General features: G+C 38.5%; 1 protein-coding gene across 1 annotated transcript in view; it reads right to left on the reverse strand.

Moving 5' to 3' along the window:
• The window catches only part of Myo3a (myosin IIIA), a 232,111-nt gene that overhangs the window by 115,644 nt on the left and 90,789 nt on the right, over positions 1 to 25,678 (reverse strand). Inside the window, exons 13-15 of the mRNA XM_021155802.2 lie at positions 24,662 to 24,864; positions 10,932 to 11,030; positions 10,485 to 10,599 (exon numbers count right to left, since the gene is read on the reverse strand). Coding sequence (XP_021011461.2) covers positions 10,485 to 10,599; positions 10,932 to 11,030; positions 24,662 to 24,864 — 417 coding nt within the window. The remainder of the gene's footprint in view (positions 1 to 10,484; positions 10,600 to 10,931; positions 11,031 to 24,661; positions 24,865 to 25,678) is intronic.

A 25,678-nucleotide genomic window follows, 5' to 3' on the forward strand; every position in this document is an offset into this window, starting at 1 on the left:
GAAATGTTTCTTCTTACATATAAAGTCAAGGAAACTCTTATTGATCTAAAGACTTTCCATGGACTTTGAATGAACCAGGAGTTGTATCCTGTCTCCCAGCTCACAGGATGTACTGTCCTTTTCCACTGAGGAAGGAGAGCATTTTGGAAGAATGGAGAACACCCACAGTTCTATACACCTATGCCAATTCCAGCTCTAGTCTCTCTTTACCTGAGGGATGAACAGCATGCTGTGATATATACACAACATGAAATTCCAGAGTCACAGTCACTTTCCAGCATGCTTCAGCACTAGCCTGAAGACAATATCAAAATAAGAATAAACTCATCAGGCTTAAATTCTGACCCTTCGGGGAAAAGTTTTTTGTTTTGTTTTTAACAAAGAACAAAGAAATGAGATAAAAAGGAGAGTGTATGGATAAAGAGATTTTATGAACATTCAAGAGTGTTAGTGGTTCATGGCTCAATATATTTTATATCCAATTTCATTTCAACTTATTTACTTTTTTTTCTGATACAGTTGATATTAATACTGTGAACATAAAATTATTGCTTGGGACTGGTGAGATGATTTAGTAGGAAAGATGTTTGCTGCCAAGCCTGACAGCTGGAGTTCAATCTCTGAACCCACATGAAGACAACCAGGTCCCAGCTCCCACAAGCAGTCTTCTGACATCCACAAGCATGCTGTGGTGTGCATTCACTCACACATGTGCACGCATATGTGCAAACACACACAAATCTTAAGTGTATTAACAAGCTCAATAAACCCCAAAGTGAAGAAAGCACTTTGATATTTTGTCATAAAGCTTATGGGATAGTTAAACCCAGTAAAATAGTGAAGAGATTTTATTGTACAGATGTCAAATCTTGCCCACCCAAATCTATACAGAATTGTCCATAGAAGTTCTGTTGGAAAGACTGAAGTTAGTAGGAGTAACACCTGAAAGATGTTCAAGTTGTTTTCTTCCAAAAGTGAGTTAGCTCTTCAAAATAGCAGAGCTTCCTGGATGGAGAAGCCATGATACTCATTGCTCTGACTTTTTTTGTGAGAATAAAGGTCCTTTGGGGTTGGTGACACTGGTCCTTTTGGTGACATTCCTTTCTTGTAACTGAAATCTACACTTGACATTTCTTGAAACCCATGCAAAGGAGTGGAAGGAAAGGAAGCCACTGCCTGCACAGTCACTAGGTCACTAGGAACATAGTATCTCAGGAAAAGGGGATCCCCTCCCTGTGGAATGTGACATTACACACTCTAGTCCGGGGAAGAGCAAGGTGGTGATGTTCCCATTGACAAAGGACAGAGGAAATAGGTTGAGAACCTGATATTATGGAAACTTATATTCAGAGCTTGCTTCAGAATGCTGTGAAGATGGGATGCTGTGCTCAGAGTGGGTGGGAATTGTGCTGCTGGGCCCTGTATTGAAACACTTCTTTCAGCTACTGACAAAGAACAGATCCAAGAAAGACAGAAGGAGGAGTGTAGTCAATTCAGGACTGGGATACAGCAAAAACAAACATCCACTAGGTTCATGTATAGTGACTCTGAACCAGGCCAGATGCCCCCATTTAACTCTTGGGGTCAGCCTGAGATGGAGAACTCCAGAGAGGGTCACCTTGAGCCAGAGGAACAACTTTCATAAAACGATCAGCACAGATGATGTTTTGTGACCAGAAATAGATGTACTAGACTCTTCTAACCTAAAGTTCATATTTAGATGTTCAATATACTCTGAATATTTTTAAGTTGGAAAAACACAGTTTGACATGCATAAACAATAATTCACAGGTTGATCTAAGCACAAGGTTGCTTTTATTTCATTGTTACTCAACGTTGTCTGCCATCAAAAGAGATGTAAGTGAACACTGCCTCTTATGAGTACATCTTAGATTAAACAAACCATTTTAAACTTGCTCCTTATTTCTAAGACAGAAACCTTTGGACCTCTGAGGGACTGGTAAGACGTTCGAGAGAGAAGTGATAAAGAAAGGGGTGGTGCCAGACTTGAACTTGAACTTTGTCAGAAGCATCGTAAGTGACTATGTCCAAAAAAGAATTGGCAGAGGGATGGAGTTAGGGTTACACTAGTTGTATTACAGAAGGCAGGGGCAGGGAAGAAGATCTTTGTCTTTTGAGTAAGAATAAGAGCAAACATTTCAAGCCAGTCCTGGTGATGCAGGCTGTAATCCCACCAGTCTGAAGCAGGAGAATCACAAGTTTAAGACCTGTTTGGGCTACAGAGTGACTTTAAGGAGTTCAAGGCCAGCCTGAGTGGCAAGGGTCGGGCATGTATCTCAGTGGCACAGTATCTATAGCGTGAGACTAGAAATTAAATCCTCAGTATAAAGAAAATGGTGAAAAAGATTCAAGTGGCCATTTCTGATAATCTGGACACTGATTAAAGCATTTCTCTTCCTCGGTAGAACAATGTTGAATAACATTGAAATGACTCTAGGTTTGCATTCACTTATTTCAAACCATGCATTCCAAATTTAAACATACTTAGGATTTATTGAACAGGTGAGTATGAAGCTGTATTTGGAAAAGAATGGAATCTCCATGAGGTATCTCTACAGCTTTTCTTCCATATCTTCATATCACCCACATACGGCTGAGCACATAAACTCAAAGGCAGAGTTGCTTTCTCAGACTGAAAGCCATTATGGACATAGTTATTCACTAGTAATAAAAATATCCATTTCCTGAGAGCTCTCAGTTACCTACAGATGTTGATGCTATAGTTTAGACCTTCTTCCCTAAAATTAAGACCAAAAGCAATGATTTCAACATGACTGGACATCTACCATTTAGACTACATGTCATCTATAGGCATAGACCCTTCCACCCTTCACATGGGGTCCACAATGGGTTTATTCATATCATAGCACATAGCATGCAAAGGGTGTTATTAGTCAAGCAAATTCTCCGGTCTCCACACAACAATGCAGTCACTCTGCCCTGTCTACTGCCATCACTACTATTTCTTCTTTCTCCGCCTCCTCCTCTTCCTCCTTTATTTTGAGTGCAAACAGACGAATGAGTTTCATACAGTAGTATTCAAGAATCAGATGCTGTCTCACTGGAAGAAAATTTTTGATGTCTATGACTCAGCTAATAGCAAAGTCTGTAAGTTTCTCCAAAAGTCTCTAAAGAGATATGTAGGTGTAGCCAGGTGAGTAGGAATCTCTTTATCAAAGGTAAATTCCTTCAGGCTCTGCAGATTTTTGTTCCATTTTATAGGCTAGAGGCTATTTTGTGAATTAACAGAGAAAATGGAACTAGCAATCTCCTTTCTGTCATGGAAACCACAGCACCATCAGGCTTCCAAGTAATAGATATAGCTTGCTAGTTACAGAATGGATAGTCTAAGCTGCCAAATGAAAGATCCATGTATAGTCCATTCATCAATGTGGGGAGAGAGAGAGAGAGAGGAAGAAGAAGAAGAAGAAGAAGAGGAGGAGGAGGAGGAGGAGGAAGAGGGGTATGGGTAGGGGTAGGGGTAGGGGTAGGGGAGGGGGAGGGGGTGAGAGGGAGATGAGAGGAGAGGAGAGGAGAGGAGAGGAGAGGAGAGGAGAGGAGAGGAGAGGAGAGGAGAGGAGAGGAGAGGAGAGGAGAGGAGAGGAGAGGAGAGGAGAGAGAGAATGTGTGTCATTAAAAAAATAAGGACAGTGAAGTTGGGGGGTTTCTTTATCTAAAGCAGTTACTCAGCTTTAACTGGCGGCTGTGAGTGAAGTAATTGCCTGATGATAACCTTAGCTTACCACTGAATTTCGACCACAGCTCTCTTGTCCTTATAATTTACTACCTTGTTGCAAAAATAGAGAACTCCTATGGGAGAAGTCATTGTAGTAATGTTACTGCTGGTTCCAAAAGGAGTTAATTCTCCTTGATGGGCTCCTGAAACAAATTTCCAGGTCTCTTCTGGCTCCTCAAATTGTCTTTCACTTAGTTGTCCCTTACAATCAGTCAAAACATTTAGAAAAAAGAGCCACGTATATTCAGAACTTGGACCCCAACCTTATGTTCTAAGGCTATAAGAGTAGCCAGGTGAGTAGGAATCTCTTTATCAAAGGTAAATTCCTTCAGGCTCTGCAGAAAACCCCATTAGAACAGTCTACCTGAAAAACTGAGATGTCTCACAACAATTCATTCATTCATTAGGCAATGACAAATGAGATTGTAATACTTTTCATTGTGTCGGATACTGAATGATTTCTAACTAATGATATTCTATAGTAGTTTTGATTTCTGATGTCTTAAGTCAGAGTGGCTAACATCATATCACTTCCAATTCTTTTAATGATTGCACACAACCCAAAAATTTATTTTGAAGTTGTCTCTCATAAGGTAGTTCTTAATGGAAACTGAATAATACCACTTGAATCGATGTATGCTGTTTTTAACAAACAGGCTTGGGAATCTACCTGTCGCCAGTGTCACAGCAGAAGAAATTCACATTTGGAGGTTGTTCTGAGAAAGGAGGACTTCAGTCTGCCATGCTAGACCTTATTCCCCTGAGTCAGGATCTCTGTCAACCTGGAGCTAGGTTGGTGGCCAGCAAGCCCTCGGCATTGTCCTATTTTGCTACTCACAGTGCTAGAATTGCACACGGCCACACCTAGCATTGTATGTGGGTTCTGGAGACTTGAACTCAGCTCCTCATGCTTGTTCACTTAGTGCTTTTACCTCTTGAGCAATCTCCTCAGCCCTGTTTGATTTCTGAGAGAGGATCTAAGTATGTAGCCTAGGCTGGCCTCAAACTCATGATTCCCCTGCCTCTGCTTCTACTTCTTTAGTGCTAGCTAAGCAACAGTGGATAACATGAGAGATACTCTGTCTCAAACAAGTTAGAAGGGCTAGGACAAACAACATCCAAGATGTGTTCTGTGACTTCTGTGGATGCACTGTGACATGTTCACACCCACACTTATATATACAGGTACAACATCACACAGGCACAGACACACAAGTACACACTCACACACACACACACACCAAAACAAGACCTAAAACCATGTATAAACAAAATTAAAGACACTTGACAAAAAAAGACAAAAGGAAACAATGATAGAACCTATACATGTGGAGAATTTAAAGGAAAATAGACTCTAAATAATGTTAGAGACCAGAAGCTGTCTCCAACAGATATAGTAAGGACGGGTCAGAATAAAGGGGAAAATAGGATAGATTATATCCCCAAAAGAGAAAACACTTTGAAAACCACAGGCATCAAACACCAAAAAGAAGCAAGACAAACTAGAGGGCTTCAAAAGTTCCCTGGTAGGGGACAGAGAATCAGAAGCCACATCCCACAGGAAACATAGATAAAGCAGAAGACAGTAAGAGACCAGCAAGGAAGGCAGTGGGTGGAGAGGGCAATCATGGATTTGGAACAAAGAATAATGCCACATACATAGGAGAAAGACTCAATGAAACCTTTTACTGTCTATGCTAAATTTAAAAATTAAATAAAAAGAAGCAAAAAGCCACACGATCCTGGTGAAAAAGAGACTGGCAGTTCTACATATAGGACAAACTCATAGCTGTCACAAGCCTCAAATCCAATTCTAAGTTTTGATGAGACGGAGAACCTTGGGTCTTGACTCTCTTGTGGGGGCTCACATATCATCATCAGATATTCTGCATATCATATATTTACATACTGATTCGCAGCAGTAGGAAAATGAAGTAGTCATGAGAACGACTTTATCACTGGGGGTGGGGGTGGGGTCATCCTAACATGAGGAACTGTAATAAAGTGTCTCAGAATTAGGAAGGTTGAGAGGGAACAACTGCTCCATCAGAATGTCAGCAGTAAAAGGGATTCCCTGTTGTCATTCTGTAAGACTCAGAGGCCATAGGTGGTGTCCCAGGTCTGACACTGTCTCAAGAGGGAACTATTGCTTAAAGTGGAGCTATCTGGGTGCCTGAGAACAGAAGATAACCACAAGTCAGGAAGACTGAGTTTTAACCAGCTCTGGTCACATGGCAGAGGGCAGTCCTGTGAGCCAGCTGTGGAGAGGAGGGCTGGATGACAAGTCAGAAAGCAGAAAGCAGTTTGGCCCAGGCAGCAACATGCACAGAGAAAGATGCCCTTCCACTTGTGACCAGGAACACAGCTATTCTACAGAGTAACCCTGAAGCCTGATCCCTGAGTCTTGGGTCAGCTGGTGATCTCTCAGAGTCTACAGTCTCTAAAGCTCAGAGCAGAATATCTGATACCTACAGCACTAACTTTAGCACTAAGTTATACTACAGATGGAACGATTAAGAAATAAGTTCAGAATACTTAATCCAACTGATAGTTTCTCCTCAGTAGTCCACTGAATTCTGTCTAAAATAGATGGCATCTTAGGTCGTAAATCAAGTCTTAACAAATATAAAGTTATCAATTAATTCTTTATGCCTTATCACATTACAATGGAAATAAAATTAGGGATAAATAGGAAGAAAAACTATATAAAGGCATAAAAACTGAACAACATATTCTTGAATGACCAGTGAATCACTAAGAATACACCAGGAAAAGAAACTAAAAAAATAGAGTTAAATAAAAATAAAAGTAAAAATTACCAGCACATGTAGGATATGGCTAAGGCAATTCTAAGAGGAAAGCTATAAAAATTAGATAGATCTCAAATAAAAAGCTTAATAGTACATATCATAGTGCTATAAAACAAGAACAAGAGAAAATCCAAAGATGTTAAGAGATAATAGTGATCAAGACAGAAATTTATCCATGGAGATTAAAAGAACAACATATAGAATATATTGAACATATAGAATTTTTTTTTGAAAAAAAGAAAGTACATTTCTAGATAAATTAACCAAAAGAAAGAGATGTTCCAAAGTTAGACAATTAGAAATGAAAAGGGGCAGATTACAATAGATTCCAATGAAATTCAGATAATCAGTAAGTAATACCTTGAAAACTTTTATTAGAAACCATTAGGAAATTCTAAAAGAAATAGATAAAACTCCTAGGCACAATGTGACATACACAAAATTAAATCAAGAAGATATAAACAAAACAAGCAGATCCACAGCAAGTAATGAGATTGAAGAAATATTAAAAACTCTCCCAAAGGAAAACTCTAAGAACACACTGGAAGAATTCATTGCAGAATGTTATCAAACATTTAAAGAAGAGTTAACCCCATTGCTCTTCAAACCATTCCATAACAGAAACACAGGGAACACTGCCAAAGTCATGACACGGAAACAGCATTACATCATCAAAACCAAACTGGAAATGGACATAATATAAACAAATCAAGAAGTGCAATTCAGCACACAAACTTAAGAACTGAAATCACATTATATAGCAACAGATGCAGAAAGGCCCTTGACATAGTCCAACACATAGGCTCCTCCTGAAATAAACAAAACCTCAATGAAACTAGAAGTAGAAGATACATACCTGAGCATCATAAACAATATACATAATAAACCTATAACTAACAAATGAGGAAAATCGAAAGTTTTTTTTTCCTCTAAAATCAGAAATTAAACAAAGATGTCCAGTCTAGTGCTCAAAGTCATAGATAAAGTAACAAAAAGGAAAAGAGATGTAAGTGGGAAAGGAAGAAGTAAAATTACCTCTATTGACTTGATGATTGCATCCTTAAATAGCCTAAAGATCCCACAAAAAGGAAAACAAAAAGCTTAGATCTGATAAGCATGGTCAGTGAAGTAGCAAGATATAAAACTAATACCAAAACTACCACCGTTTCTGTATCCCAAGAACAAATCTTCCCCAAAAGGAAATCAGCAAGTCATTTATAATGACTTCAGTAAAACCAACATAAAATACTTGAGAGTAAGTGCAATAATAAAGGGCCTCTATAATGTAGACTTGAAGACACTGGAGGAATTAAGCAAGATGCTAAAAGATGAACAGTCATCCATGATCATGGATGTGCAGTTTACTGTGAAATGGCCTACTACTAAAAACAATCTACAAATTTAACACAATTCCCATCAAAGTCTCATTGACATTCTTTACAATAATATGAAATATTAATTCTAAAATTCATGTGAAAACACAAATGGTCCCCAACAACAGACACAATAAAAGCACAAAACCCAAGATGGTAAAACCTCAAATTTTAGTATAGAGCCATAGTAACATAACTTGCATGGTAATGTCATAAAAACAAGCAAGTAGGCTAATGGAGAAGATTAAGGTCTCAGAAATAGCCTAGATAGCTTCATACACTTAAAAAAAAAGTTGTTAAAATGCATTCGACAAGAGATGGCTTCTTAAAATGGTGCTGGGAGAACTGTATCCACACATCAATTAATCAAGCCAGACACATGTGTCTTACCAGGTTACAATTGATCAAAGATGTAAGGCCTGCAATTCAGAAACAGCTAGAGGAAAATCATGTCAACTCACAGGCACAGCCAAGCCAGGCACAAAGAAGCCTCTATGAAAATCCACACAGGTTAAAAAAAAAAAAAACATAAATTGACAGGTGGGGTTGTATGACATTGAAAAGTTCTGTACAGGAAAGAAAATGAGGCAGCTTACAAAATGGCAAAACACTGCCAGCTCTATATACAATAGACTAAGGTTAATATCTAAACTCCATAGAACTGTAAAACTTCAACCCCAAACATAAATCAATCAATAAATGGAGTAACAAATTGAATATACAATTTTCAAAAGAAGAAATTAAAATGTATTTGAAAACTATGGGATGGTCATTATGCTGAACAGAATAGACTAGACTCAGAAAGATAAAAACAGTACCTGGTTTCCCTCCAAAATGCTTAGATTAAAATTTATAAAAATGTGAAAAGGCTATATGTGTGCTTATGTGAAACATGAATGTAAAAAGAGAGGTATAATAGGAGAGAGAAGAGATGTAAATGAAAGTAGGGGCGGACTCAAGGAGAGTAAAGGAACAGAAGCCACTGGAAAGGAAGAGGGCGGAAGTGGAGGGATAAAGGAACCAACCCGAGGCAGCAGGAACAGGAGATCAACGAGTGGGCAAGTAAGATGTAATAATACACATGATAGAAATGGTACAATGAAACCCAGTAATCTGTATGACCCCTATAGACATATTTAAAAACTGAAATTAGAAAAATAAAGCTAGAAATACAGGAAAAAATTAGATAGTACAAGAACCAGTAATCAAATCTATGGCTTAAATGCGAGAGTTTATTTCCTAGCAAAATTCAAGTAACTAAAAAAGGACACAAAAATACGAATAGGTACATATTAAAGAAGAATCAGAAACATGATAAAAGACTGATGCTGAGGAGATGATCCAGTTATCTGCTAGAAACATAAGAATCCCAAGTTAAGATCCCCAGAACTCAAAACCCTGGCCACAATTGGGAGTTGGAGGTAGGACTGTAGGCATGCTTTTGTGCACTGTGTAAAGAATTGTCCTTGTGTTATTTAAATGTTGATTTCTCTGTCCTCATGTCTTGTTTCAATCCAGATGCAATAATGTAATGTTTATATCTAGAATCTCCTGTCTCAAGTTTGTGTAAACAATTCTTACCATTTATTCTCTGTCTTGTCAATAAATGCTGATCACCCAGTGACTGGGTAGAAGAGAGATTAGGGTGGAAACTTCCACCAAGTAGCGGGTAGTTCATGTTGTTTTGAGGAAAAGAGAATCTGAGAAGACACCATGAGAAAAAACATCTGAAGCTCAAAGAACCAGGTCAATAATAATATGTAAGTATCATGGAATGGGGATAACAGGAAGCAAGATTAACATGGGGATTATTATTGATTATTTAACTGCCCAATATTGAGGTGTGGTTTGAAATAAATCTTGGTTTCTCTGTGTGGTTATTGGGGACTAGCAAAGGTAAAGAAACACAGCACCTGGATTAAATCACTGGTTACTACTTACATTTATATTAAAATAATTTTATATAGGAGGGTCCTTGAATTTCATCTGCCAGTCAGGCTAGAAAAATTAATAAGCTTCAAGTTCAGTGAGAGACCCTGTCTCAAAGCATAGGTGGAGAGCCACCAAGTAATGACACCTGATCTTGACCCCAGGGCTCTAAATGCATATATACATATACATATACATATACACATACACATACACATACACATACACATACACATACACATACACATACACATACACATACACATACACATACACATACACATACACACACATACATACACATGCATATACACATACATACACATACACATATACACATACACATATACACATACACACACACATATATATATATGTATATATGTATATACATACACACACACACACACACACATATATATATGTATATAATATCTCCATTCCACACATATAGAGAAAAACTCACCCACACCCATCATGGGAGTTACTGCTATTTAAAACTTGAGCAAATTTCCTGACAATATTAACCAGCAAATGTGTTAGGTAATTCTCTTCATTAGTGAAGACTTTTAAAAAGATATTTACAATACAATTTCAAATGTCTTTGGTACTTACCTCCATTGTAAAACCTATGACTTTGAAACATTGTTCAATTAATTCATACTGGGATTTATAGAAACTATTGTTCATCATGTCCTGTACTGTTCTGAGGTTGTCATTTTGTAAGTACCTGAAGAAAGTATGAGAAGAAGGATAAAAATATAATATTACACTGAAAGAGAAACATTATCATCTCAGAACTTGGAAGGCAGAGGCAGGAAGATCTTCATGAGTTCAAGACCAGCCTGATCTAAAGAGCAAGTTCCAGGACAGCCATGGCTACACAGAGAAACCCTGTCTGGAAAATGAAACGAAACGAAACGAAACGAAACGAAACGAAACGAAACGAAACGAAACGAAACGAAACGAAACGAAACCAAACCAAACCAAACCAAACCAAACCAAACCAAACCAAACCAAACCAAACCAAACCAACCCACCAAGTACAGCCAGGTAGCTTACCTGGGTGGCTTGTTTTCAGGCAATTTGTAAAGAGCTAGTTTTTTCTTTTCTGCTAACCCAGCATAAATGTAGTAAAAAATATGGAAATTTTTTTCTCCACTGGAAAAAAAGACATTTTTAGGAAGATAGTTAATAAGAACATTTATCAACTGTTGAAGTGATTCACTCATACTGTTATTAGATCTGTGGTTGCCCACCCGGGCTTCCTTGAGCATCAAGTTCTGGCTTTCTGTTGCTTGTGCCAGTATTTTCAATTATGAGCTCTAAACATCATGACATTCATTAGCGACTTTCCAGGAATTTTTCTAGACACCAGAAATATAAAAGGAATGAAATAGTCAGGAATTTTAAGTTTCTAAGACTCCATATGTCAGTGGAAATGGAAGAGAAAAGAAGAGAAGAAAAGAGAAAAGAAAAGAAAAGAAAGGAAAGGAAAGAAAAAGAGAAGAAAAAAGGAGTAAGATGTATAGAATGCCAGTTATCTCAATGATTCTCTCCAAGTCCTTGGGGAAGGTTTGGTCTTTTCACTTTGCATATTCAGGAAACTGGAACTTAGCACATCCCATCTGAACACAGTCAGTCACAAAGCTGACTTCAGATAAGGTCTATCTGACTGTAATGGCCACATCTTCTTCATCCATCTTTTTATATTATCTTTTCCATATATGTGAGGCATCTCCTAATAATTAAAGTTCCATATCCCCTTGGTTTTTAGTATGAAGACTATTCCCCAGGTGTTGGAGAAAATCAATTAAGGCAACAGGGATGAGTCTCTGGCTTAGAATGTTCTATAGCATACTGTCGAGGAGTTAGGGTCCTATGTCCGCCAACTTCTTCCCTCAGATTCCCCCTTTACAAAATAGAGGAGGAGGCATTTGGCTTCCTATTGTTCTCTTTCCAGTGTCTCCTTTTAGCCATGCTTTAATTTCACTCCTGATAACTCAGGTGACCATCTGGGATTTGCCTCTCTGTGGCATTCTTGTTCCTGTTTTTCCTGCTCAGTCATCCTATTTTAGGATGTTTCTAAATCCCGATTGCACCTCCCATTATCACCAGACCCAACGTGGAAGTCCAGGTAGGGGTGGGAATCTCTTCCAAGAGTTAAATTCATTATAATGATACGGACCCCTGGCAAGCCACACCCATGTCTTCCTATTTTTCTTCTTCCAGTTAGCAAAAAACCCTAACATCTCACAAAGGTCTAGGTGTTCCCACAGACATTGAGTAATTAGATGCTACATCACTGCCTTGGATTCTCGCCTCCATGATGCCATTGACAGTGGCCTGACCTGGTTTTGGGTCCCTTTCTGTCATTGCTCCCCACACAAAAATGCCAAGTCAAATTGTCATGCCTCTTGCTCCCTGCTCATTTCTTTCACCACTACACAGCTTGGGACAATGGGCTTTAGGGGCCACTGAAAGATTTAGAAAATGAATAATTATCAAGTTGATATTTTTACTTGAACAAGAAGTTTTTTTAAAAAAGTTTTTTCACATTAAGTCCATGAGTCCATAAAATGGCATACTTTTTAATGTATAATTCTACAGAAACTATTTTATTAAAAGATCAGAAAGGATGTCAAATCTCTTCTACTTCCTTCTCTAATTATGTAGTATACCTTTTTTTTTGTTTTGTTTTGTTTTGTTTTTCGAGACAGGGTTTCTCTGTATAGCTCTGGCTGTCCTGGAACTCACTTTGTAGACCAGGCTGGCCTCGAACTCAGAAATCCACCTGCCTCTGCCTCCCGAGTGCTGGGATTAAAGGCGTGTGCCACCACTGCCCGACTATGTAGTATACTCTTAATGGAGACAGATTTTTGGATTATATTATTATTGTTGTTATTTATTTATTTACTACTACTACTACTACAATTACTACTATTATTGTCATTTTGAGAAGTCTCCCTATACCACCTAATCTAGCCTTGGATTCATAAGATATCTATGTTAGCCTTTGCAATGATTGAGATTAAAGCATGTACCACTATACCTAGCCTTTTAAATAATTTATTTTTCCATTACATAGCACAGTTCCTCAGAATAAATGTTAATGGAAATGTATCTGTACAGATATGTCAAGGTTTCAAAGGAGTTAGATTTTCCATAGGTACAGGGATTAGCTCAAACAGAGAGAGACTACTGGAAGAGCACAGTTTTGGGATGGGTTTGGTTGAATTGTATGAAAGATATGTGGGTGGTGCGAATTGGAAAAGTTGAGCTTGGGAGCAAGTAAGAAGTGCTGATTTCACAGAATTACATGAAGTCTTGAAGTCAAAGAGAGTGTGAATTGACAGTAGAGAGGAAAGAGAAATGCCTTAAGGATAAATCACAGTAAACATACACATTTTAGGAATAGATGAATGAATTTATAAGAAGAAAATGTATCACACAGGAAGGAGAGGAATCTGGAAGAGTCAGGGAGGGAGATTGTCTTAGTTAGGGTTTTACTGATATGAACAGACACCATGACCAAGATAATGCTTATAAAGAACAATATTTAATTGGGGCTGGCTTACAGGTTCAGAGGTATCCATTATCATCAAGATGGGAACATGGCAGTATCCAGGCAGGAATGGTGCAGGAGAAGCTGAGAGTTCTATATCTTGATCTAAAGGTCTCTAGAAGACTACTGTCTTCCAGGCAGCTAAGAGGAGGGTCTCTAAGCCCACCCCTACAGTGACATACTTTCTTCAACAAGGCCATACCTACTCTAACAAGGTTATACCACCTAATAGTGCCACTCCCTGGGCCAAGCATATTCAAACCACCACAGAGATCAAAGAAGACAGGGTTTCATGGCTGGCTGATGGCCTGAGAGCAGATCATCCTTTATCTTTTTTATTTTTATTTTATTTTTTGGTTTTTTGAGACAGGGTTTCTCTGTATAGCCCTGGCTGTTGTGGAACTCACTTTGTAGACCAGGCTGGCCTCGAACTCAGAAATCCGCCTGCCTCTGCCTCCCTAGTGCTGGGATTAAAGGCGTGCACCACCATGCCCGGCTCTTCTTTACACTTTTAACTTAATTTAAATTTGAATAACAGAATGGAATCTAGGGCCTCATACATGCTTGGTAAGCACTATACTGTGGAGATACAGCTAGCCTCCAGGTCCTTCCTAAAATGCTATGCTGATTTTCATCTTCAGTGCCACCATCTGTTGCTTGTTGCAGGTACCACTGAGACAGAAAAAGTCTATTACAGACAACATCCTGTTGTGTGCATACTGCATGGTATACAGTATACAGTTTGTATACTGTAAAAGGAACCATAAAGACATGAAAGTGGCTTGGGAACCTGGTGGAAGGAGGGACACTGTAGGGATAAGAGAGGATGCAGCTTGTGCATGACCAGAACACATTATACACTGGTATGACATCGTCAAAGAATCAATTTCTTAAAAGTTAGAATAAAACTAACAGCTTAGTTTAGTTCTCATCTATTTAGCACCACCAAATAATAAAAGTGCCTCTAGGATTAGCACGGTATATAATTTATTTGCTTTGTTTTCTAGGCATCACACTGATTGCCCTGCATGTCACCTCTTAAAGCATGCCAACAATGCAATGTATAATTAGTGAAGTGACTCATAAATGTAGACACAGAAACCTAGCAGATTTCTCTACCATTATCAGTTTGCATCAACCAAGATGGTAATTTTATAAGGCCTGGAGTTACTATGGGAAATACACTGACTTTCTGTTGATAAACAACCAGAGAGTTAAAGGAAGAGAGAGAGAGAGAGAGAGAGAGAGAGAGAGAGAGAGAGAGAGAGAGAGAGAGAGAGAGAGAGAGAGAGAGAGAGAGAGAGAGAGAGAGATCCAAAGGATTTTCATCTCAGGTCAGCCACAAACATCGAATAGGCACTGAAAATTGAGTGCCACAAGGCAGGTGTACTGTTGCTAGGTTAGTGCTCCCAGGACCAATGCAGGGTTTCAGTGAGGTACAAAACATGTTTGTCTGACAATGCTTCCACTATTTTTATAAATTCTCTGCTACTTCTTTGGAATTCTACTTTGCCACTTGTATGAAGGCCTTTAGGATGATCTTATATGAGTTCAATGGCCTTGGGTGATGAGGATTTATCACACAGGAAAGGTCCCCAAAACTGAGGCAAAATCCTCGGTAATGTGGTTCAACTATTTTCTGATGCCTCTGAATCTTTGCAGGAGCTACCCTAAGGCAGAAAAGAAAGCTTTGCATATCCAAAGTTTCACAGCATGTCTTCAGAACAGTAGTATTTTCAGTTTTATTTTGTCCACTTAGAACTTCTTCCCCATAGACACCTAGTCTCTTCCATCTTTCTCCATGTGATTTACCCTCTCATTCTCAGGAGCTGAACTCATCTCCTATTCTCCTAAGAGACTAGACTAAGTGGCCAGTGAGTTTGAGCACACAGAATTCTTAGGAAATTATGAACTAGTTTGTTGAATTATATATTAATGAATAAATCCAGGCAGTGGGTTTGCTACCCTCCTTAATGGTTTGTGTTCCTGAATGAAAGAGACACACAGTTGTTATATTTTAATATGCCTTAGTCAGCACAATAACTGGGCCAGTACCTAATCTCCATGTAGTTAATCTACCGCTGGAAATAATCTCAAGTTATTACTTACTAAACTCTATATTCTGTCTTGGCTGCTCTGGACCCAGAGGGCTGCCCAAATGGACTGCACTCTGGGCCCTCTTCTGGCTTATTAACATGGTGGCCATGCCTCTCTGTCTGGTACTCACTCTTCTCAGGCATGGCATCTCTCCTCTCCTCCACACTCTGCCATCATGGTGGAGCTCCTTCCTTCTTCCTCTCTTCCAGTCCCAAGTCCGGGAAATTCCAACTCTCCCCCAACCCCATCTGTCTGTAGGGAAATGGCATGAGAAGACTGCTCCCAGCTTGCTAGCTTCGAGGCAACCTAGAGTCTTTGTCATTTTCAGCAGACTGAGACTGAGGAGGCATACTTTCTCAAGCAGAGAATCCTGGAGTTCTGCCAAGTGAGGTGCAAACCTGAGGAAGTGACCTTCCCGTCCATATTCTCATGAGAAAGTAACTTTGTTTTTAATTATAAGAAGCAGCACGTCTAAGAGTTGTACTGTAGACAGATTCCTCAGTCTGTAAGGAGGTTTGGGTCACTTTGAAGCAAGAAAAACTATGGCTAGGGAAATAGCACCAGGTGTAAACTGGAAACTGGGAAAAATCTTTATACTGCTTTTCATATAAAAGATACTGAAACTTTCAATAAACTATTCATTGGCCGACTTGACTATGTACCTCCTGTGTCCTAGTTAAGGTGGCTCTATTCTTGGGACCCCAACACACCAGATGTTGACAAGTGGTGCCCAAACAAGGGCCCCACTGACGCACTATACATTGACATCTGTCTTCCCAGCTATTGACTATTGGCATTTTATTTACCAATCAGAACCAATTGGGGACAGGTTTCCAGAAGCTACATGCAGACATTCTGTATAATCAGTTTTGGGGACCCAAATTAATATTAGAATACAAGTAGCATTAAGCCAAACCCACTACTCTATTTCTTCCCCCAAATCTAAGTTGGTTTTAAATCTCCGGTGTCCATCACATAGTAGAAATTCAATAAACAATTGTCAAATAGATGACTGACTGACTGAATGAATGGATATGGGGTTTTGAACACACAATGTTCAAATTTCAGCTTTTTGCATTAATTGGTATGTTGTTTCAGTCTGTATCCTTCTGTGTGAAAGAGACAATGCAGCAAGACACAAAGACCATGGGATGCTTAGCACAGTGCCATACTGGTTCATAACAGCAGAGAAAGTGCCTGACAGTTTTTTTTTTTTATGACTCTTAGGGAGCCTTTAAAAGGGCTGAGTGGGGAGAGTAATGCAATCAATGCTTGCTGAACTCCAGTCATTGCAGGAGAAAACTAGCAGATACGGCCATAATTTATATTTATGAGAATTATCTAGCATTGTCTTCAATGTGCTCATTTTCTCTCAAGCAGCCTTATTTTATTTTTTCCCCTTAAAAATTCACTATATTTAACAAAGGGTTTAAGTCACAAGCTATTAGTTCGCTATTGTGACAAAGATGCTCTAAAGATGAATGCAGTCAGACACTGATGTGTTCAGGACAGGGCAGAAGAAAGAGAGAAGGAAAGAATCACTTCTCTTAAAAGAAGAGGGTGAATTTCTTGAATTAAGATACATGTCTGCTCTGGTTCCCTTCTGCTTCTCAGATTAGCTCTCAATCGTTTTTTATGATCCCCCCTTTCTGATTGGCTTTCCAATCTTCTGTTTTATGACCCCCATTCCTCAATGCTCAGCTCTGTAGACGGCATGGCCTGAGCCCCTTGTCCTCTGGCTTGTAGAGAGAGGAGACAAGTGAAGGATTTATGGACTCACATTCTACTTGGTAGAGGGTGCAGTTCTGTGGGGGCTCTGTTCTCAGCTGTGGCTGTCCTTGAGCTCTGACGGATTTTTCCCTTAGCCCAGAAGCCTTGGAGTATGCATGGTATTTTTGCCCTTGCTAATCTGGACTAAAATATTCAGTTTGGGTTAAGCACTCTTTCTTGGTTCTTTGACGAACATTCTGTCTTGTGAATAGGGTTTTCAGTTAAACCCTTTGAACGTGTTCTTTCTTCTTTGTAATCATGATTGATATAATCCACTGAAATTTATAATTTAAAAACAGTACCCATGGAGAGGAAAAATCGGATCAGTGGGTAAGAATGCTTGCTGTGTGAACATGAGAATTTAAATTTGAATCCTCAGAACCCACATATATGAATAATCTTCCCCATGTATGAATGTATGCTCATTCTTATTATAATTCCAACATTTGTGGGACAGGGGCAAAGTGGTTCCCGAAAGCTACCTGACCAGAATCTGATATAATGATTTCCAAAGTGACTGTACAAGTTCTCACTTCTCTCAGCAATGGAGGAATAGTCTCCTTGTTTCATATACTTGCCAGCATGAGCTGTCATTTGTGGTTTTGGTCGTAGCCATTCTGACAGATGTATGGTGGAATCTCTGCATTATTTTGATTTGAATTAACCTGATGGCTAAGGATGCCAAGTATTTCTTTAAGTGCCATTTGAGATTCATCTGTTGAGAATTCTATGTTGAGATCTGTATTCCATATTAAAAATTGGACTATTTGGATTGTTTCTCTCTAGTTTCTTTAGTTCTTTATATATTTTGGAAATTAGCCCTCTGTTAAATGTGGAATCGATAAAGATATTTTCCCATTCTGTAGACTGCTATCACAACACATTTGTTTAGAATATAAAATGTAATTCAAATGAACTAAAATAGAAACAAATATAGGTTTTAACCAGCTTTTGATTCCTGTGCATAAGGTCCTCCTATGGAGTGGGACTCTTTTTGAGGTACTTCTGTAGTGCAGGCCTCGGGTTCAATCAGATAACACTTGGATGGCTCCAGTGGTGCAGTTGTTTTCTGCAGGTACTTAGACAGGAAGCAGTTGGCTACCCCCTTAACAGTCATTCCATTAAGTGCATCTCATTGGGAAAGTTGGTATTGTAGCTCGAAGGTTTGACTGCTGGGCAAAGCTGTTGATGGGTTTTCCTTACTAGAGACTTGCTAGAACCTTTTGGCACAATGAAAGGTAGCCACTGAGGAGGAAGCTAACAGCTCAGTTTCAGTTTGATTTCAAATAAAGTGTATAGTGTATGGAGCAGTATAATCTTATCATTAGTTTTGGTAGACAATTAAGTGGATTGGCAATAGTCTGTATTATTCTGGGGCTTCTGGGGTATTAAGAGTTTTGTTTAATAACGCATCACTTCTGGGAACAACGTATGCAGCCATACAGGTTGTCTCTTTTCAAATTCTAATTCTTAACTTATATCTTTTAAATCAGCTTACAAAGTATTAGTTTTTGATGTAGTTTTTTCATACACAGTTCATTTGGGTTTAGCCTCTCTTCAATAATATACCCCATCTTTCTCCCCGACTTCCATGGAAACCTTTCCATCTCCAGTAATCCTTTTCTCTACTATATATATATATATATATATATATATATATATATATATATATTCCCTGCCTTACTACAGTTTTCTCTTCTAAATGGTGTCAGCCTAACTTCCTGGCCTCTGTAGGCATTCCCCATTTAAATACATAAACCTAAGAATTCTAAGCTAGGATTGATACATGAGAAAGAAGATCTAAGGTTTGTCTCGTGGGGTGTGGGTACCTCCCATTTCTGCCATTTATCGATACATTTCATAATTCTTTTTAATAATTTTATTTTTAGCTGAGTGAAATTCCAGTGTATTTGTCCAAAGATGCTAAGAGGGCTGTAGACCCCGGAGGAAGAGCACTTACTACTATTATGTTGCCCTATAAACACTTGTTTATACCTATGGACCACTCTCACCCTTGATCAGATAAGCTTGCTTCTATTTGCAGTGATGGATTGTTAGTCCAGAGTTTTGCAACTGGTGAATGTGTATAGAACAAATGACTGTTGGATTCTTATACTGCCCATGCTCAGGCAACATACAGAAGCAAAGACACAATGAATGTAAGGATGGGAAGGAATGCTATAAAATGTTTTTGTTCTGGCCATGACCTGACTCCTGTATCCATAAACTCACAGCAGCAGTGGCTACCTGCACAAGATCTTCCCATCAACATCCCATCATGGATAAGAGAGGGGCTCATAAGGCTATAAACAGAGTATGCAGGGGAGGGGCAGTCATACCACTAATTGGTATAGACACTAGTACATTGCCCCCACTTAAGCAAATTGCTCTCATCCATGCTTATACAGACAACTCTAGACACAGTAGTTATCACACATATACACATAAGATGTGAGAATGGGAAGGAGATTGGATAGAAGAAAGACATTAGTGAGAAGAAATGGGATAAGAGAATAATGGGAGGCTTTGATCAAAGAATATACATGTATAAAATTGTAATCAAATTCTTACAAGAGTAAAAGTGACAAATAGGACCATAAAAGTGTATATAAAACTGAAAAAAAACCATTTTATAGAAATTACAAAGTAATTGGTGTCTAATTTTATCTGAGCTATAGTTCAACTCAGTGGCAAATTGGGGCCCTAAAGTTTTTTTTTCTTTTCCTTCTAAGTAATATAGTGAAACTAAAACAGTTTCTTAGAATATTTATAAGACTAAAAAGCTTATTTAACACACTACATGCCTCAAATATATTACCCTAATCATACTGTTTTTTGAACATGTTATACTATTTGAATAATCATTAAGGGATTGTTTTTATGACTACAAACCCAGGATTTCATTGTGTTACTCCAGAAGGTATTGCTCTCATGGTATTCAGTATGAGTGATGCTCTGGCCCATAATTCCATATAAGATGCTGGAAATATGTGCCTTGACATTGTGTAACATGGTGGTCCACTTTGAAATAGCAACAGGTTTCTCTCACATAGTTCTTCACCTAGTTGAAGGAAAGGCTAAAACCATTATGAGTACAGAATAAAGAGTTTCAGGATGTGGTTGTTTCTATACATGAACAAGACTATAGGTTCCTCTGTGGGTAGGTGGCAAACATATGGTGTGCCTACATGATTCTGGGACTTGGGCACTCATCAATAATGTGATATGACATTCATTAAGTATCTTTAATTCACTAGATGCCATTTCTAATCTCTGCAACCACCATAGCCATTACAACTATTATTGGTGTTCAGGCATGCTCAACCTCTTGACATTATGACACAGAATGTCATTTACAAAGCTCATGTCACAAATCAAGTTACAAAATGAAAACTGTAAATCATTTCATAATGTTTTAAATGTATTTATAATTCAGTGATGGGTGACACTTACAGCTGTCCTTGGCTGCACTGACAACATTCTTATTATGTGTGGTCATTATTTTAAATCTACTACAGGAAATATCTTAATGGAGAGGGATGAATTAATGTTTTTTCATGTTAATGATGAAAACATGCAGAGAGGTTAAATAAACTGCTTTGAATCACATACACAGTATATTACAGAGTCAAGATCTTATGAGGCTCTTAAGCTTTAAATATTATACTCTGGGTAGACTAACCCATTCCTAGCCCACCCTTTAAAACCACATTTATCAGGTTTTTGTTAACAAAATCACCTAGAATATACATGGGATCCTTAGCATTGTAAAAGATGTACCAACAAGAGCTTGTGTTCCTACAAAATTAGCTGACATATTACTGTAATGAAGAAGTATATTTAACATGAAATCAACATGAGAGATTCTAACTTTATATTCTCTGTAAAAATAATATCCCTTATCATAGGGGGAGGGGAAGAAGAGATGTGGAATGGGCTGCAATTGGGATATAAAATGAATGAATAATAAAAATGATGAAAATAAGGAGGAAACACAAATGAAAAATATCAGTAATGTATAATCCAATCCTCAGACAATCATCTTGCTAGATGCCAAAAAAAAAAAAAAAAGCCTTTGAGAAAATCCAACACCCCTTCATGGTAAAAAGTCTTGGAGAGATCAGGGATACAAGGTACACACCTAACCATGATAAACACTATATACAGTAAACCTATAGGCAACATCAAATTAAATTGAGAGAAACTTAAAGTAATTCCATTAAAATCAGGGACACAGCAAAACTGTCCACTCTTTCTGTGTCTCATCAATATGATACTTAAAAAAATAGGAAGAGCAATTAAACAACTAAAGGAGATCTAGGGGATTCAAATTGGACAAAAAAAGAAGTCAAAGTATCATTATTAGCAGATGATATGATGGTATATGTAAGTGACCCCCAAAATTCTACCAGAGAATGCCTACAGCTGATAAATGCCTTCAACAAAGTGGCTGAACACAAAGTTAATTCAAAGAAATCAGTACTCTCCTTTATACAAATGATAAACAGGCTGAGCAAGAAATCAGGGAAACAACATCCTTCACAACAGTCACAAATAATATAAAATATCTTCCTGTAATTCTAAGCAAGCAAATGAAAGACCTGTATGTCAAGAAATTCAAGTCTTTAAAGAAAGAAATTGAAGAAGATATCCAAAGATGGAAAGGTCTCCCATGCTCATGGATTAGTAGGATTAACTAATGGCCATTAAAAAAACAAATGGCCATGCAGTCTATATATGCAATACAATTACCATCAAGCTTTCAACTCATTTTTTTTTTTTTACAGATCTTGAGAAAACAATTCTCAATTTCAAATTGAAACAACAACCAGAAAAGAAAAACCCCAGGCTATCTAAAACAATCCTGTACAATAACCATGTGAACTGGAGGTATCACCATAACTGATTTCAAGTTGTACTAGAAAGCAATAGTATAAAAACAACATGGTATACACATAAGAAACAGAGAGATTCATCATTGGAATCAAATTGAAGACCCAGAAATAAATGCACACAACTATGGACACTTGATTTGTGATAAAGACGCCAAAACCATACAATGGAAAAAAGAAAGCATCTCCAACGAACGGTGCTAGTCTAACTGGATGCCTGCATACAGAAGAATGCAAATGGATCCATATTTATCACTGAATAAAACTCAAGTCCAACTGGATCAAAGATCTCAACATAAAATTGATCACACTAAATCTAACAGAAGAGAGAGTGGGGCATTCCCTTGAACATATTGGCATATGAGACAACTTCCTGAAGAGACCACCAATGGCTCAGGCACTAAGATCAACAATTAATAAACATGACCTCATGAAACTGAGAAGCTTCTGTAGGCAAAGGGCACTGTCAATAGGCCATGTTGGCAAGGATGTATAGAATGGGAAGCACTCCTTCATTTCTGGTGGAAGTATAAATAATTAAAAACTCTGGAAATCAATTTGATGGTTTCTTAGGATTTGGGAATAGTTCTACCCCAAGACCCAGCTGTGCCACTCCTAGGCAAATACCCACTATACCACAGGGATACTTTCTCAACTATGTTCATAAATGCTTTATTCATAATAGCCAGGAACTAGAAACAACCTAGATGTCCCTCAACTGAAAAATAGGTAAAGAAAATGTGGTCCATTTATACAATGGAATACTATTCAGGTATTAAAAAAAAATCATGAAATTTTTAGGTGAATTGATGGAATGAGAAAATATCATCCTAAGTGAGGCAACCCAGACCCAGAAAGACAAGCATGGAAGGTTGTCATAAGTGGTTGTTAGCCATAAAGTACAGGTTAACCATGCTATAATCCACAGACCCAAAGAAACTAAGTAATAAAGAGGGCCCAAGTAAGGATTCTTGGATTGTACTCAGAAGGGGAAATAAAATAGACATCAGAGGTGGATGGAGGGAGGGAAGAGGGGGTGAGGAGGGGAACAGGGATGGGGATCAGGTATGGGATGTGGGGAGGGCAGGAGAGGGCTGGGATGAGACCTGGGAGTCCTGGGAGTCTGGGGAGCAGGGGGGGTCTCCTAGGAGTCTATGGGGGTGACCCTATCTGAGACTCCTAGCAGCTGGGTTGTGGAGACTGAAGTGACCACCTCCTGTAGTCAAGTGGTACTTCCAGTGGAGGGAGGGGGGCACCAACCACAAAACCTTTGACCTAAAATTTGTCCTGTCTACCAGATGTGTAGGGATAAACATGGAGGGAATGGCAAACCAATGACTGGCCCAACTTGAAACCCATTCCATAGGCAAGAGTTAGACCCTGACATGATTAATGATACTCTGTTATGCTTGTACACAGGAGCCTAGCATAACAGTCCTCTGAGATCCTTTATTCAGTAACTGATAGAAATGCAGAGACCCACAGCCAAATATTAAGCAGAGCACAGGAGCCCAAGGAGTCAAACACCACAAGAAAGCATACAGAGTTAACTAACCTGGGCCCATGGCAGCTCATAGGGACTGAACTACCAACCAAAGAACCTGCACTGGCTAGACCTAGAACCCCTACATATTGAGCAGATATGCAGCTGTATCTTCATGTGGAGTCCCTAACAATTGGAGCAGGGGCTGTCCTTTCTGACTCTGTTGTCCTCCTTTGGATTCCCCTCCCTTAACTGGCCTCCCTGGTTGGGCCTCAGTGGGAGAGCAGGTACTTAGTTCACCTGAGACTTGATGTCACAGGGTAGGGTGGTACCCTTGGGGCCTTCCCCTTCTCTAATGAGACTGGGGAGGGGAGTTGGGGGAAGGATTTGTGAGGGAGAGAGTGGGAGAAGAGGAGGGAGGAGACTGCAATTGGGATGTAAAGTGAATTAATTAATTAATTAATGAAAATGCAATTAGAATTGAAAAGCAACAACAACAAGCAAATATGAGTGGTATTGATGATCTAAAATCAACTAGTAATAAAAACAGTCACACAGCAGAACATTCCTGAATATTTTATTAAGTCTGTTGTGTATAAATACAGGAAGAAGAAAATAAAAATATCTATGTTTACTCAGAAAAAGAATAATAGCTATATTTAAAGAAGAAGTGGAGTTTTTTTTTAATTAAATTCCTCATCGATTTTTGCCTGGAGAAATGAGGTTTTTCTACTTGCTCTTCCCCACTCTGTTTGTATCTCCTATGTCATAGCATAATTATTATGGCATTTATTAATTTCTCCCTCAAATGCTAATATATGTGATAATAAAGCACAGGTGAGGGAGTCTCTTTACTTCCAAAAATAAATAACTTACATATAATGGGCTACCAATAGAATGAGTAATTTGGTAGAGCTTTTAACTCTATAAGCCTTGCTCTTACATAAATTACTCAGAAACTAAGGTATATCTGACACGCACTTACATGGCTTGGTGAATGACACGGGATTTTTCCAGAAGATATTCAGAAATCTGTGCCCCAACTACAGCTCCAGAAGGGGTAAATTTCATTTCTAAGTATTTTCCAAATCTGCTGGAGTTGTCATTTATAATAGTGCAGGCATTGCCAAAGGCTTCAACCAAATTGTTCATTTGTAAAATCTTCTCTTGCAGGGTTCTGTTATTAGCCTACATAAAGATGTCAAGATACAAAAAGCAGAATAAAATCAATTAGTTGCTAATAAAATGTCTTTTTTGATAGGTACTTTATTTTTTAAACAAAATCCACATTTTATTTAGATTGAAATAAAGTGTACCAAGTTGATTTTATTCACCAAAAATAACAGCAACCTTTTCTGTATTATTTTTAGATAAACCACAAAACATTTATTTCTGTAGGTTTTGCTTATAAATCCAGCCAAGGCAGTAGACATAGTCATGTAAGAAGGAGAAGACAACAGACAAGTCAGCTGCCTATAGGGATAGATGGCCTCTGGGTCTGTCTTCTCCAAGATGCAGAAGTGAATAGCAAACAAGCCTATGAAAATGTGGGCTCACCAAAGGGATGCAAACAGCAACAATCAAATGAGGAGCAACAGGGCCTGGCTATGCTGTTCTTACTTTAAGTTGTTCCTTTGAGGTTCTTTGGCCCCAATCTACACAGAAGGCTGCTCATTGCTTCCTGTGACTGCCCATTACAAGCTAATCTGTTGTTTTTGCTTTTGCAGTACTGAGGCAAGAGCTTAGGGCTTGCACATGCTAGGCAAGAGCGCCACACTAAGCTCCACCCAGTCCTCACTTGTTCTTTGAAACAGGCTCTCACTATGTGGTCCAGGCTGGCCTAAGGCTTGTCATCCCCATTCCTCTGCCTCCCAAGTGCTGCTACCACAGATCTGAAACACCTATAACTCCAAGTCAAAGTCAATGGTGTATTTCATCATGACACATTATAAAATGTATTTCTCTCACAAAATTTATTTTCCAAAGACCTGATAACTTAATA

Source organism: Mus caroli, unplaced genomic scaffold (genome assembly GCF_978045245.1).
Source record: "Mus caroli unplaced genomic scaffold, Mus_caroli_1 scaffold_2, whole genome shotgun sequence".
NCBI classification, from domain to species: Eukaryota; Metazoa; Chordata; class Mammalia; order Rodentia; family Muridae; genus Mus; species Mus caroli.